At 43.7% G+C, this 15,844-nt stretch overlaps 1 protein-coding gene across 2 annotated transcripts in view; it reads right to left on the bottom strand.

The window, feature by feature from the left end:
* The window catches only part of ADCY2 (adenylate cyclase 2), a 378,996-nt gene that overhangs the window by 279,638 nt on the left and 83,514 nt on the right, over nucleotides 1-15,844 (bottom strand). For both annotated transcript variants that reach the window (XM_064479397.1, XM_064479401.1), the window contains exon 3: nucleotides 303-464. In XM_064479397.1, the coding sequence (XP_064335467.1) occupies nucleotides 303-464 (162 nt within the window). The remainder of the gene's footprint in view (nucleotides 1-302; nucleotides 465-15,844) is intronic.

The raw sequence follows: 15,844 nt of genomic DNA, 5'->3' as shown, positions 1-15,844 counted from the left end.
GTTATTTCACTCTAAAAATAAAGAGTGCTAAATTATAATGTATAATAACAGCTTTTAACCATCAATCAGCAAAATGGAATTGCCATTTCCAATTTTCACTGCTGCTAATTGCTAAGTGACTTCTGGTGGTGGAGGAGGGAGTTGGCTGCCTACCCATCAGCAAAACGCAGAGTCAACATCACAGAGCAGACCTGGAGCTCCAGCCAGGTACCAGCCAACAGTCACACCCTGAGCAGGTGCAAGGCACCCCCCTCCCTGAAGGGATAGGGAAGGTCAGCGTGCAGAGGCAGAGGTGCTCTCACCTGCCAGACTAGGTGCTCCTTGGCCCCCGGTGCTGCAGACAGGCAGACGCTCAGCACGATGGTGTGGGAAGAGGAGGTGAGGACGCTGGCAATGATGGCATCTCGCATGTTGAAGGGCAGCATGGTGTACACCACGAAGATGATAAAGAGGAAGAATGACACCTAGAAGTGGGCAAGAAGGACAGTGAGAGTCAGAGAGTCCTGTCTCCAAGTGCTTCCTCTCTCCTTCCCATGAAAGGCTGCGTAAACCCCCAGGAACCACACCCACTTAAGAGACAATATCGTGACAGAACAAGAAGGCGTGTTCAAACTAATCCACCGGATTACAATAAAAGACTAACCATGTGATGGAAGGAAAAAAGGTTCTTTTTCAAAATCAAGGGACTTCCAGTTTTGGTATCCAAACAATTGCAGATATTAGGTTAATCTGAGTAGTTCAAGGGCAGGGATACAAAGCTGGTCCTAAACTCTCAGGGTTTCGTATCTGTGCTTCAGAACACATATCTGGACTCTTTACATTTTCTGTCATACTGTTCCGGGAGAATGGATGGCTGTTGTCTGTGGGAAGTTAGTGGAAGTAGATGCAAAAAACAGCTTAGAGGTGAGTCTCCTACCATGAAAACAGTTTGACAGTTTCCTAAAGGTTAAATATACAACTACCAATTAGCATGACTCAGCTCTTTCATTCCTAAATACACACCCTAGAAAACTGAAAACAAGTACTCAAACAAATACATGCACACACATGTTCCTACAGCACTAGTTACAATATTCAAAAGGTGTAAATAACACACATGTCCATCAAGGGATGAATGGATACATGAATAGCATGTGGTAGATCCATACAATGGAATACTATTCAGCCCTGAAAAGGCAGGAAGTACAGATACATGCTACTACCGTGTGGATGAACTTCCAAAAAATAATGCTAAGTGAGCAATGCTAGAGCAAAAGACCCCATATTGTGTAATTCCATTTGTATGAAACATCCAGAATGAGTAAATTTACAGAGACAGAAAGCAGACTGATGGGTTTTAGGGGCTGGGGCAAGGAAGAATGGAAGTAACTGCTCAACAGGAAAGGAGTTTTCTTTGGGGTGATTAAAATGTTTTGGAACTAGCTGGAACTGCACGCTGCACAACAATGTGAATGTACTAAAAGCCACTGAAGTCTTCCCTTTAAAGTGGTTAATTTATGTTATGTCAACATCACCTCAATAAAAAAAAATCAATGCGAAACAGCTTAGAGGAAGGTTTGGAATGGAAAAGAAAATGGCTTAGTAGGTAATAAAACAGGCCATTTTCATTACAACAGAAGCAGAGGCAGGAGAACTTCAAAAGGGATAAAAAAAAAGTGATAAATCAAGTGGAAAAAAGACCGAGGTCAGGGAAATAGGGAACAAGGCATTTGGTGAACTCTGCCACACAGCTCTTCACTCCAAAAATAAGTGAGGCTAAGGAGAGAGCTTATTCCACTTTGACAGCGTGACTTCTGTGATGTGAAAGAGTCCTGAAGCCCAGCACAGCGGGCAGGAGACAGAGACCTGGCATCAGCTGTCCTGCTGGAGTCAGGGCGTGAGTCCACGGGAAAGACGTGGGCAAAAGGCTCTGCCCTGGCGGATTCACAGAGACGGACGCCTGGGTGGACGCCAGCCTTGTTTCCCTCCTGCAAAGTCACAGGCACCTGCACTGCGTGTTACAATCAAAAAGTAACCGGACAGATTCTCTTAAGCAGAGTTCCTCAGCTTGGATAATTCTTTGCGGTGGACACTGTGCATTGCAGGATGGTTTGCAGCATTCCTGGCCTGTACCTCCTCGGTGCCGGCAGCATCACCCCTTCAAGGTTGTGACAACTAAACACATCTCCAGGCATCACCAAACACCTTCCAGGGAGTAATGTCACCTCGCTCAAGAGCCACTGAGCTACAGGAAAAGTTTCTTCTCAGAATGTGGAAAACAACTGTCGTGTAGTCACGGCTTACTGAGCAAATTAAATTTACTTCAGAATCCCTAATATCCAGCGACTTTATAGGAAATATTTTCAATTAAGGTATTATTTCTACACACAGACTCTATGCCAGACCTTCACAGCCTACAAGAGGTGTTAAATGAATATTTTCAGGTATCAGAACTGACATCAACTACAAAAGAAAACCTCTTTTACAACGACTTGTTTTTCTTCTAACTCAAAAACCTTTAGCATTTCTTTGAAATTACCAAAACTTTTGAACAGCTCAATTTTGGACAGCTTTAAATCTCTAACATGACTTCAATTAATAAACACTCTGTAAACATTTTGAGCTTTGAAATGGACGCACGTGGAACGCTTATCTACAGTAACCAAACGGAGAAGAACAGTTGCTCCTGTCGAGTATTTCCTTTTCAATGACAAAAATGAAATTGTTAAAGGTCAGTTAAGCAAGCCGTATTCAATCAAGGTCTGGATTTTAGTGGCAGCATTTCAGGAGCAACTGTTTCGGATGCTCAGCGCCTGGCATCTGGGCAGCTGTAGGCAAGCTGGGTGGAGAGGAAGGAGGCTGATGCAGCTTCAAGTCCCACAGGGGACAGTCTTCACTTTTTATTAATCCCGGAAGGCTCTATTTCTTTTTAGCCTGCTTTCCAAAGCAGCTTCAAGTAGGGCCCTATGTCAAACCCAAATGGATTTGGCACATCTAAAAGAAATGTGTGGGTAAAAAGCTCCAAAACGTTGATTGTAGGTACTTGGGTTTCCATGATTCCATGGGGACATTTCCACAACTGGATGCCCCTTGGCTGTGTCTCTGACCAGGGGCTGAAGAGAGAGGAGCACTGGTCTGGTTCCGAGACCCTGCACAGAGAGCCGGACGAGCAGCGGGTCTGAAGCGGGGGCGCTCGTCCCCGCAGGACGGTGGCAAGTGTTTCTCTCAACTCCGGCCCGGCATCCGCTTTTTGCAAGATGTTCGTATCTTCCCCTTGAAGGTCTACTTGACTTTCAAGCTCCACAGTTTTCAAACGGACTAAGAGCTTCTCCTTTATGTTCTTAAACTTGCTCCTTTTGCAGGATAACTCAGTTCTGCCTACAATGCCTCGCTCTCCAAACAACCCAGGCACAAACATTTGAGAGTCCCTTTTGACAATTCTTCACAGACACACTCAAAGAAAAAAGTCTTCTGGCTTCAGAACTCCAGCGTCCTACATCTGTCCCCTCCTCTCCACCTTCATGGCCACTGGGAAGGTTTATTATTTCCTTCTCATTTGGTAAGAAATGTGTCTCTACACTTTCTCCCCCTCCTTCTTCCCCCATAACAAGGACACCACGGCGAGCATCCTTCCTCCCATTTGCCCGTCCTTGCCCATCCTCTCCCGTCCTCCCCTGTCCTCCCCCATCCTCCCCTGTCCTCCATGCTCCGGGCAATCGTTAGGACTCCTCACCAAACAGCTCTAGCTTTCTTCCTTCCGAGCACATGGTGCAAATTCACTGAGAACTTTCTTTTAAGTTAGGTGAGGGCATGTGACTTGCTCTAATGTGAGCAGAAGTGGTATGTGTCCTTTCTAGGTGGAAACTTTAAAACCTAGTGCATAATTTGCCAAGCCCCCTTCCCTCCCTGTCAATCATGGAAACATGACATTGGAGCTGCTCCCAGCCTTGGTCCCAAGCAAGATGCAGAGCCCTTTGGCTGATCCACATGGACCTGTGATCATGTGAGTGAGCCTCCATGGTGGTAAAGACCTGGGTCCCCTGAGCACAGCCTGGATGGTCCCAACTGATACCAAGCTCAGACAAACATGCACATGCACATGCACATGCACACCCACTCGCACATGCAAGGTTTTACTGATGGTTTCAACAGGATGCTTTCATATGCATTCCTCTGTAATTTGCTTTTATCATTGAACTATATATACACCATGGGCATCTTTCCAAGTCCACAGATGGGAATATATTATTTACTTTTTATCAGTTGCAAAATATCTCACAGGAGTGGGGGCACCACCCGACTCCAGAATGTCCTTACTATGCAGGATAGGAACCTCTGCAGTGACACCCTCACTGACCTCCTCTTCTCCAGCATTGTCCGTCCTTCAATTAAGCCAACATACAACTGCTGGATTTGTGATTCTGAATGCAAAGGTCTAATTAGCTTTTTCCCTTGGATGAAAATTTCTTCTGGCTTACCCCAGTGCTCCGAACATTTCTCTCGAAGGGTTTTTGTGATCACAGAGTAAGTGGAAACCACACAGCCTGGAGGTCCAGATTGTCCCGAAACTGACCTCTCCATTCTCTCCTTCTGGCCCCACTCTGGAAGCATCCTCTGCTCCAGCCAACCACGGTCATTCCCAGGCTGTGAGCATGGGGTGCTCACCTCAGTCTGCCATTCCCCAACCTCAGAATGTCCTCTCTCCTCTTCTTGAACTGTTGAAATCTTACCTCTTTCTAGACCCAGTTCAAGTACAAATTCTTATCATTTCCCCAACAATCTCCAGCTGCTTCTCGTCTGTCTCACTCAGAGTAAGCTCTCCAGACCTGGTAACGTCCCACCAGTCCTAAGGATGTGGCCTCCTGTGGCCGCCCTGCCCTCCACTCTGCCAGCTCATTCCTTCCCTTGCTGTGGTCCAGCCTCTGCAGCCTCCCGGCCGCTTCCAGGGCCTGCGAGAGGTGCTCCCTCTGTCCACTCGGGTCTCTGATCAAGTATCACCTCACCCACCAGCCTGCAAGGACCACCTCCACACAAAACAGCAACCCTCCACCACGCCCTAGTCCTTGTCACTTGCTTTATTTATTCATAGCATTTACAGTTCTGGGTTTGATCATTTTCTCCCTCCACACAGTGAAGCTTAATGACATCATGAGGGCAGGAACTTGTTTCACTCACAGCCAAGACCCCAACGCCTTGCGTCCCGATGGCTGACGCACGGAGCTCCGCAAACGTGTTGTCTGCATGGAAGACTCTACAACACATGCCAACACGACCCAGACTATGTCCACATTATCACCATCTACTCACTAAATGCATCTCTAAAAATATTTCACCCTCTTCCTTGATTCAATCGGCCCTGCCATTCACTACAGCCTTATTGAATTTGGAATGATTATTTCTCTACCGATCAGTCACATTCAAAGACTTAAATGAACAGACATTTCTCAGATGCCTGTGGCAGGAAACAGCAGACACTCGATCAAACAGGAAATGGCCCCTGTTCCCAGGGCACCTCCAGCCTTCCCCCAGGAGCCCTTCAGCCCTAGGAAAAAACATCTTATTGTTTTAGCATACAACTAGCAATGCCAAATTTTAGTAAAACTTGCCCAAAGAAAAGACAGAAGTCTTGAATAGATTGATCTAATTGAGCAACTTGGAAAGGTAAGTTCTAAATTCAAAATGAAAATTTCCTCTTTGAATGTTATCTCCATCCCAAAGAATTGATGATTTGAGAATATTTATATGATTTCCAATGAGGGACATTTAAGAAAACTTTTTGAAAACATAACTATAAAGCTATTTAGCCAAAAATGTGCTTTAACTAAAAAAAAAAAAAGATATGCAAACGAAACATTTACCTTTTCACCTAGATTAGTATTTTTTATCTTATTCCTTGATCATACTTGACATAAAGATTACTTCTGAGTCACTGTTACTTTTTTAGTGCAAATATCACAACTGTGTAAAATCGTCTTTCCTTTAATTAGGGGTCCTCAGTCACACCCGTTTTCAGTGCCAAACCATCAATCGTGTGTGAAGGCTTCTTTGAGTGTCTCTTTACGATCGCCCTGTTTTCCAAGTTTAGCTTTCTCCCCTTTCCCTTCTTGCCCAGGTCTTCCCAATGGGGACAGGGTTTATATCTGTGCGTCTATCCCTTTCTGTGTGCACAGATGTCCACACACATATGGACATGTGCTCACTATGTGTGGACATGTGCAGACTTGGGTAAATCCACAAACTCTATCCCACTGAAATCCCATCAAACCCCAGTTCCCATGTTCTTATGTTCAGTTAAGAAGCCACCTCTTCCCAGTTCAAAGACAGAGGCTTACACACAAGAACAAATGAAGGGAAAGGACTGTGTCTCCAGCCTGATAGCTCCCCCATTATATGTGTGTGTGTGTGTGTGTGTGTGTGTGTACATATGTTCATATATACGTTCATTTACATAATGGAATACTATCCAGCCATGAGGAAAAAGGAAATCCCGCCCTTTTTAACAACATGGATGGACCTTGAAGGCATTATGCGGAGAGGTAACTGACACAGAGAAAGACACTGAGGACTCATATACATATGTGATACTACTTATATGTGGAACCTAAAAAAGCAAACTTGTAGAAACAGAGTGGAATGGCGGTTACTGGGGGGTGGGGCAGCTGGGGGTGGAGAAACGGGGAGATGTTCGTGAAAGGGCCCGAAGGTGCAGTCATGAGTAGTCCTGGGGATCTGAAGCACAACACTGTGCTTACAGTTAACAACATTGTATTACAGTCTTCAAAGTTGCTAAGAAACTAGATCTTAAAGGCTCTCACCACAGAAAAAGGAATTTCAATTATGAGACATGATGGAGGTGTCAGCTAATACCATGGTGGTAATCAAAGTGATCTTTTAAAACGTTAAAACCGATCAGACCACTCCTCCTCTGTTTATATCCCATCACTGGCTTTCTGTAACACAGAGAAAAAGTTCAAAGCCCTCATCATGCCAATAAGGGTTCCCCACGGTCTGCTGGTGGACACCTCCCATCTTGTGTCTCACCGGTTCCCTTCATCCCAGGTTCATGGTCCCTGCAGACTGCCCTTCCTGATTTTCCTTCAACAACCTCAGGGCCTTTGCACTTTCTGCTCTGCTGCCCCAAATGGCTTGGGTTCCTTGGCTGGCGTCTTTCTGTCATCCAGGCCTTGCAACTCAAGCACCACCTCCCAGAGAGAGCCCCACTAAGCCCCCGCTCCCCCTGCAGCTCCCCACCCTGCTTAAGTCTCCACATCGTTATTGGAGTTAAGAGTGTTTGCTTTTAGATTTTTCTAAATTTTACTTTCTGTCTTTCCCCATACAACGCAGGCTGCGAGGGGACGAGGACCTTGTACAGACCTGAGTATAGTACCTGCCACATAAACGCCTCCACAAATACGTGCTGAAGGACGTAAGGACCGGAACACTCAGGTGCGATTCCACAGGGAAGTTACAATCAGGGAAGCCAGGGAAGCTGATGGACCCGAGGCACATGCTCGGCGACGGGTAACTGACGAGTGTGACCTGGGCTCTGCAGACTTGCGTTAACTCCCAGCGCCCCCTGCAGCACGAGGGACCACACTCATTTCCATCCCAGCTCATCTCAACCTCTCATCAGTAACAAGGATAACTGAGAGGGAGACACGTTCATCGTTAAAGACCCTGTTTGAGAGCTAGTGATGAAAGCTAAACCAGCTTGGTGGAGTCAGCTGTGTGCTCTGTGCGTCTGCTCACCCGTAACTGTCAGATGACTCCTGCCTGGGTGTACGCACTGTCTTCCCGCTTCTCCCCAGTCCGCCACTTGTCCTGGCTGACTGTCCTCCAGGGTGTGGGAGGTACAGAGCCCCTCAGCACTTGTTATGCTCTGGACCGGTAACAACCCTGAACTGTCTCTTGCTCTGTGAAGCTCAGGTCCTCGCCCCACCAAGTACGGGGCTTATACCTGATCTCAGCCTCACCTGGGAGCCTGTTAGACACGTGTGCTCTTGGGCCCCACCCAGAGTTTACTGAATCCGACTTTGTATTCTAACATCACCTGTTCCCAGGTGACGTGCCTGCGACCCACACGGATCTGATGGGCTCTGGAAGGCGGGGTTCCGTGCTCAGCATCACTCTCACTTTGGCAGCAGTGACTCCAAAGTTTCCAGGAGGCCAACCAGGTGGATACAGGGGACAAGGGAGACATACTCCCCTCTGCCACACAGTTCTAACCCAGGTCTGCGCTACACAGACACTGAGTTAGTCAAGTCAGTGAACTGGGAAGAATAATTACTCATCGTTGACTTGGTTATTAGATCTTATATCTTGAGGCCTCCAGACCAATTTGATTTTAAAATTAAGACCAATTTAAAAAATGACTGATTTCCAGCTTTATTTCTACTAAATATGAAGCAAAAAGGACCAGACCAGCAATTACTGACAGTATGTGACGTCTAGGCCGCTTGCCACACTTTCCTCCCTGCGGTCACTGCCCCATCTGCTGCTTCCATTTCCCGATGGAAGCACTTGTTTCAGAAGGAACTGACCTGTCCATTTAAGCCACCTCTCACTGAGTGTCTCTCATCCAATTCTGAACAGTTCACATAGAACCCCATCTTTCTCCCTAAGAAATATATACTTAGAAATTCTTGGAAATAAACTCTATACTATTCCAAAACATCCTTAATGACCAAAATTCAGGATAAAAACTCAGGGACACCTTAAAGACTCAAGGATAGGAAAGACTGTCTATTTCTTCTAAGGATATTTTTGGCCAAGAGTATTTCCTGAATATCAACTCTATCTTTATGGAATATGAAAACCTTCCTTTAAATGTTGTATTATTAAGGAAAAGAATACATATTATGTTCTTTGATGCAAAGTCTGTGCTCCAAAAGAGTAATGATGAAATCATGAATCACTGGGTCGCTTTCCTGAAAATGTTATTCAGAGTTAGAGAGATTGATGATGGACCCAGAGGTAAAACAATAACTTTCACTGTGCTTTTTAAATTTAAAATAGGTGGGAGGTATATCATAAATTTTAAAAAGCTTGAAAAAAGAGAATAGGAGGATGTAAAGAGAAAAAACCTGATATCCTAGGAACAAAGGCGGCTTCCCATCTTCCCCCGTCCTCTGTCTGTCCAAACCCTCACCCCCCACTTTAAGCTGGCAATGACTGATGTGGTCTCCTGGTTTCCTTTCCCTAGTCCCTTCTCTCCATCCTGTTTCCCTGTTTGGTCCTGGGTATCCATCTACCTCTCTGTGTCATCTTCCTCTCTCCATCATCCATGCATTCATTTATCCACCAGTATTTAACTCTTCAATATACAAGGCATTTTGTTAGCTATCATGGATAATATGAGGTCCCTATTAAGACAACTGAAATCCCTTGGCATGAAGGTCAGTTTCCAAACTTGTCCATTTGTTTCCTGTATCTCCTCTTCCTCCTTATACTCACAGAAAGAGAGCAGGGTCTCTCCGCAGGTCTGATTTGTTTAGTTAAATATCTGTCAACTTTCCACCAGTAATTAGCAAACTACTACGTCTGAACATGAGCCACCATCCTCTTTGTTAAAAAAGCATTTCAACTGTGTTCCTCGGGACTGGAAAAAATAGTACAGTGTCCTCACGTTATACTCCCATTTCCCAAGGTAACTCTTCAGATTTCTAAAGATTTGTTCTGGATAAAAATGAGAAGATAAGGCATCCTGGAACTTTCCTCAGGCACAGTTTCTTCATGTAGAAAATGTGGTGGGATAAAATATCTGCCCACAACTTTCTTCTCTCCTGGCCCTTGCCATGGAAGTCAGCAGATGGGGCATTCATTCCTCCTCCACTGACTCTGGACTTGGTTCTGAAACTTACTTTGAGTAACAGGTTTGTGGCTGATGTGACAGCATGCAGCCCAGAACTGTGGCTTTAGGAGACCTCAATTCACATTTCTGCCTGCCCTCTTGGAGTTTTGGTCTTCCACAGTGAGGAGGCCACAGTCCAGAAAGATACATCTCTTTCAATGAGGTCTGGATTAAAGACACCTGGAGCAGATCTGGACCCAACACAAAGTCTGGAATATACGTTACCTGTTGAGCCTAAGTAGGACTAATAGAGATCAGACAAATTCATCCAACCTGCAGACTAGTGAGTATGAAGGAGGGGATATGCTATTATTGCTCCAAGGCACTTGGATTTGGGGTTGCTTGTTATTCAGCATTATCAAAGCAGAAATCTGACTAATACAGCAATTGAGATCAGAAGTGATGTGCAACTCTAATGAACTTAAAAAATAGGTCATTGCCTTTGGGATTCCCAAGGAATTATTATAAAGCACCTAGAAAAATTTAACCTATTGGCAAAATAATTAGTAAGCATGGCTTCAAAGAAAGTCGTTTACCAAAATGTCCAGGCTTCATAAGGTCTTTGAATTGCATGATAAAGTCTTTAGAAACAAGAGAAAAAAGAACTGAGAAAAAGTGGAATGTTCCCAGAAATATCTCTCAGTGTAAAGAATGTCATCCAACCTAAAATTTACATTTTTGTCTATCTCAAAATATAAATGGGATTTACTGACAAGTATTTTCTGATTTTACCATTGGGAAAACCAAGGTGCTGAGGGGGTTAAGAATTTTGTCCAAAGTCACAAAGCAGCATAAAAACAAGCCGTGATCTTCTGCTGCAGCTAGAACGTTATTCTACCCTCATCCCTGCAGGTTAACAGAGCAACACAGGGTGAATGTTCAGGGTATGCATTTATTCAAAATAAAAAGAACCTTGAGAATCCATCTGCTCTACCAAAACAGCTTGTTCCAACACTGGGAAGTCTTTTTTCCTTAAAAATTATTTTTCTCATCAAATGCAAAGAAAGAAAATAGCAAGCTCATCTGGAAGCAATCAGGCAAAGTGATATTTATTAGAAATTGTCTACTTACTTTTTCGAGTTACATGATTAGGAAAAAATAATATGCTCTTTGATAATTTTTTAAATCATTTATTTCAGGAGGTGGTAAATAGCGTTCTACTCTGAGCTTAGATTTTTTTTTACAAAAATGACTCCGTGAACATTTTCATCTCTCCATGGCCCCCTCTCTGCATGTGCCAGAATGGTCCACGATCCCACCCTTCCAGTGAAGAACTTCCCATCCTTCCAATGTAGCAAGTGGATTTTGGACAGTCAAAAACAACCTGTCACAAATTTAACCTTTCCTACTGCAATTACATCAACCTCACCTTCATTAACTTGCAGATTTAAATGACGATATATACTGCCGTTAAGTTAGCATGGATTATGAGGTCACGTATTCAAGGACAGTTCCAGCCTTGGCTGGCCAGTGTTATAAAGCAGACAATGACGCACCTCTACTCTCAGTAATCTCAGGGATTACTTAAAATAAGAATAGCAGGACAACGCCACTAGCAGAATTAGTCAATCAAAGGGTATACCGTCTCCTTTTCAACCAGTTGTTTGGGCAAAAATAACCACAGTCTTAATTTGTTTCTCTTTCTCCTATTCAAACGTCAGCTGTTTCATTCTACCTTTACCTCTACCCCTTAAAAAACTGGGATAAGATCTTCCCTGTTTGTGTTCCCAGTTTATGATAACATAAAATCTTGCACACATGTGCATTTTGAACCTTTAAATCACTGGTTTTTATATAGAAACACCTAGAAACGTTCTGTCATACTTTATGTGCATGAACTAGCTACATTTTTCAGGGCACATAATCTTTTAAAATTTTGTTTTCTATTTTTACCGTCCTCCAATTGTTTAGACAAACACTTTACTGAGGAGTTGGCACCATGCGAGGCTGAATCTATGGCTAATGAGCTGTATAAGCAAATGTTATCTCATTTCAATTCATGTCAAGGAAAATACTGTTGCATGAAGATCTGGAAAAGCAGTTATCACTACTTCAATAACAGGTAGGCTTCGTAGAAGAGTGTCCTGGAAAATCACTTTGAACAACATTATTTTAGAAGAACAAAAAAATACATCAGCAAGGTCCTCATAAAAAAAATAAAATGTTATGTAAAAGGGCTTTTATTTATATTCACTGTTTTGGTCTTTATGAATATTCATGCCCATATTCTTTTGAAACATTATATTTATTTAATTTGAAAGGCCAGTGCTTCAAATGAGAAAAACTCAAGCGGGGAAAATGAGTGTATTATTCATCTAAAACAAATATTGTTTTGAGCCTCCATTTGATACTTGTGTATTCAACATCTACATAAGTCAGCTTCCGGTGGAGCTGTGCGTCTGTGCCGTGGGGTCTTAATACAAAAAGACCCACCGAGTTCTAAATGCTTTTGTTTGCTTTTTCTCTCATTCTGCAAGAGGCAGATCTCAAAAGGAAGAATGCATATCTTTGAGCTGCAAGATGAATTATTTTAGTGTCTGCGTTGGCTCAGGGGGGCTTTCAATTCTTGAATTATACAACTTCCTGCCACAGCCCTCAACTCCAACCATCAGCCTGGTGGCCGCCCCAGTTCCTTCTGTTCCCTCCTGAACGTCAGTGAAAACTGGATGGTCTTCAGAGCAGGTCTGACCCACAGCAGTAATTTCACTCTCAGACATCAGAATTACTGTCTTTGGTTCTTTTCATTATTATTACTTTTCACAGAAGGAAAGGGTCCAAGCCACCACCCCCTGCCCCCCAGCAGCCCTCCCACTTTATACAGGGCACCACGGTTTAAACAGGATGTGATCTTTCTAAGTTATTATTTTTTTAACTTTTCATTTATATATTTTTGTTGTTTAATCTTACAAAATAATCATGGATAATTGTCATAAAATAAAACAAATTCCGTTAACAAAATGAACTCAAAGATCCCACTGGGTATCTAAGGTCCTGTAACTGCAGAGTTGATCAGTAACTACATACACAAGCTAAGTATTATTTTAAAATCTCAGGGTTATTAAGCTTCGGGCTTATGTCACATTTTTATGACATGTTTCATGCAATTTAAAGACACGATTCCTCCCCACCCCCACCCACCACCAGTATCATGAAAACCAGTAGCAAACTGCACACTGTGACACTGCGCATCGCTTTAAGGTCACTTCAAAGACGAGAAAGCACTGCATTTAATTCTGGCTGAACAATATTTATTTTTGAAGTGGTAACTCCCCTATTACTACCTAAATATTAGTAAGTGTAAGTAAATTCCCATTTACGTAGGCAGTGTGTTCCAAAGAGCAATAATAACAACAAAAATGGGAAATGTTCACATTCTGGATATTTTCATAACTGAAAACGCATTTGCTGAAATTGACTGAGTACGTTTTATTTAAAGGAATAATCAATTCCAGACTCTGTAAAATCTGATATTTGGATCTGTGTTTAGGTCTATTTCCCTTTTCTTTCCGGTTCATAACTGACTTGGGCTGTCATTTAGCAAGTGGGTTCCTTGATCTAAGAGGCGGAATGCCAGGTAGACGGAGTTAGGCAAAGGGCCCTGAGCCAGAATGTCGCAGGCGGATACCGTCTCCAGAAGCCTACCAGGTGTCTCTCTCAACCCCAGAAGCCAAGGCAACTGAGACAGAGCTTCGCACAAAAGCACATCCACATCAAGGGCACAAGCCGACACGTTCGCTGAACTTACATTTCATTGTTTTTCTACGGCTTATAAATGCCCATGAAGGACAAACACAGGGAGAGCAAATGTGCGTTCGTGCTGCTCTTTTACTGAACTCATAACTTCATCATGCTGTCCTCCCTTTTTGAAATACCATCCCTACCTTTAAAAAAAAATGGGTTAAACTGTGATTGTTCTTTAAGATTTGCCTCTGTTCCACTGCTAAGCTGACGTGCTCCCGTGGGGATGCCCACACGCACGCTGGCACCCTCGTCTCAATCCCACAAGGCTCCTCCAGGTGGGGACCACAGAGCTGCCCTCCTCTCGATGTTCATAATCATCATACAGCCAACGGAACCTTGTGACAACCCCAGAATGGAGGGTTATTTCATGGATAAGGAAACCTGAGTCACAGAGACAGGAGGCACCTTGTCCAGGTCCACCCTAACCGCAGGGGCAGCATGTGGGCTGAAACCCTGGGAGTCTGACGTCAGAGTCTGCACCCCAACACCCCCCTCACTTGCCCCAGTGTTCAGCCCCAACCCCGCATGCAGCTACTAAACTGACGTGACTTGAGGACTAAGCCCATCTCACAATAAACGAGGTGAGAGAAGACGCAGGACTGGTTTCTTGTTGTCTCCTGTACTCACCAACTCTTACGTGTGCACCTGTTGAGATGCGCTCTAATTACTAATATTTTATTACATGATTAATTGCACACATCTCAGACACTTTTAATATTTCAGGGGGAGGACTTTAAGAGCAGGGAAAAGCACATATGGCAACACCATGAATCCAGGGGAAACTAACAAACAAATACTCTGAGCGAAGATGGGGTCCAACGAGGTCAGGTGTCCTTTCTTTTGTTCATTCATGAAGCACCTACTGTGTGTCGGGCTCCGTGCTCCACATGGGATACAGCAGAGGGCAAAGGGCGCCTCGTCCTGCTCTCACGGAGCCAGTGCTCCTTAAGGACCAGAGAACCAGGCAGCTCTAACACGGGGCACAGGCGCTCGTGGCCAGCATTCAGGGAGTGATGCAGAAACCGAGACAGGGACAGCTTTATCCCAAAGAACATTCCGGAGAGAGGGGACAATGTGGGCAAAGCCTGGAGGTGATGCAGGCACCTAAACATTTTTTTTCAATTTTTACTCTTCTTCAGATTTATTTTTTTTTCTAATTTTGGGGGGTTTTTTGGTTTGGGGGGGGCAGGGAGGTAATTAGGTTCACTTATCAATTTATTTACTTACTTTTTAATGGAGGGACTGGGGATCGAACCCAGGGCCTTGTGCATGCTGAGCACTCTACCACTGAGCTATACCCTCATCCTAATGTTCACTTTACTTCAAAACTACTTAATTTCTTCTCAAACCAGACTGTATTATTAAACAACACAGAACATTCAGTTCACATATAAAAGATCCATGATTCTGGTCAAAAAGCATCAATATCTTAAGTAACTACTGTTGAATAGTAACGTCGTTTTATGGCTCAGAGTTGTTCATTTTTTGAAATTCTGCACATTTAAGTGTCTCCGCTGAGCCTGCATTGTACCTACAAGGCTGGGCAGAACCTCTAAGGAACGAGCCAAATTTCATATTAGCTTGTACACCTCCCCTTCCTCACAGGGAAGCAGATGCCAGAACCAGAGCTACATGGAACATCACTAAGATTCCAAGCAGAACGTCCAACAAGGGGAGAAAACAGACTTTTATTTAAAATGTAGCTATTACTCGAGGATCAAAATAAAAAAAGATTTCGAAAGTTTTCTGTAAGAATATGCATAAAGGTAAAATTTCTTAAACCTGGCACTATCATTTCAATTATTAAATCTCTCAACTAACTTAGACTTCAGAAAAACACGTCTGCTAATTGATTAAGCACACGCTGATAATTTTCAAACAATACTTTTCCACTTCAGACCTAGAATCAAGAATCTCTCCAAGGACCCTGATTTCTTTAAGGGGAAGAATAGTTAGAAACCAGGAACTGGGTATTAGGCGTGATCATTACCCCACTGTTTTCTGGGCACTTCTATGGCACAGCTAAAAAATACAAATGTAACTGTATGTCATGAGTGCACAGCGACTCCAGTTTAAACCCAATACAGATACACTGTTTTCATCTTGCTTGAGTCTTATGTGTATCTCTCTTCTCCAGAGGTAACACTGGTCCTCAGTACACTTACTCCATCCTTCAGCACACACTCCTACTGGTATCTTTAGAATGACTGTACCCGTACAAATGCCAAAGCAAGCCAGGTAAAGTCCAGGATGAGTTTCAGATCTTTCTGTTCT

This window comes from Camelus dromedarius, chromosome 3 (genome assembly GCF_036321535.1).
Source record: "Camelus dromedarius isolate mCamDro1 chromosome 3, mCamDro1.pat, whole genome shotgun sequence".
Classification (NCBI taxonomy): Eukaryota; Metazoa; Chordata; class Mammalia; order Artiodactyla; family Camelidae; genus Camelus; species Camelus dromedarius.
This window is presented reverse-complemented; position numbering and strand designations above follow the sequence as displayed.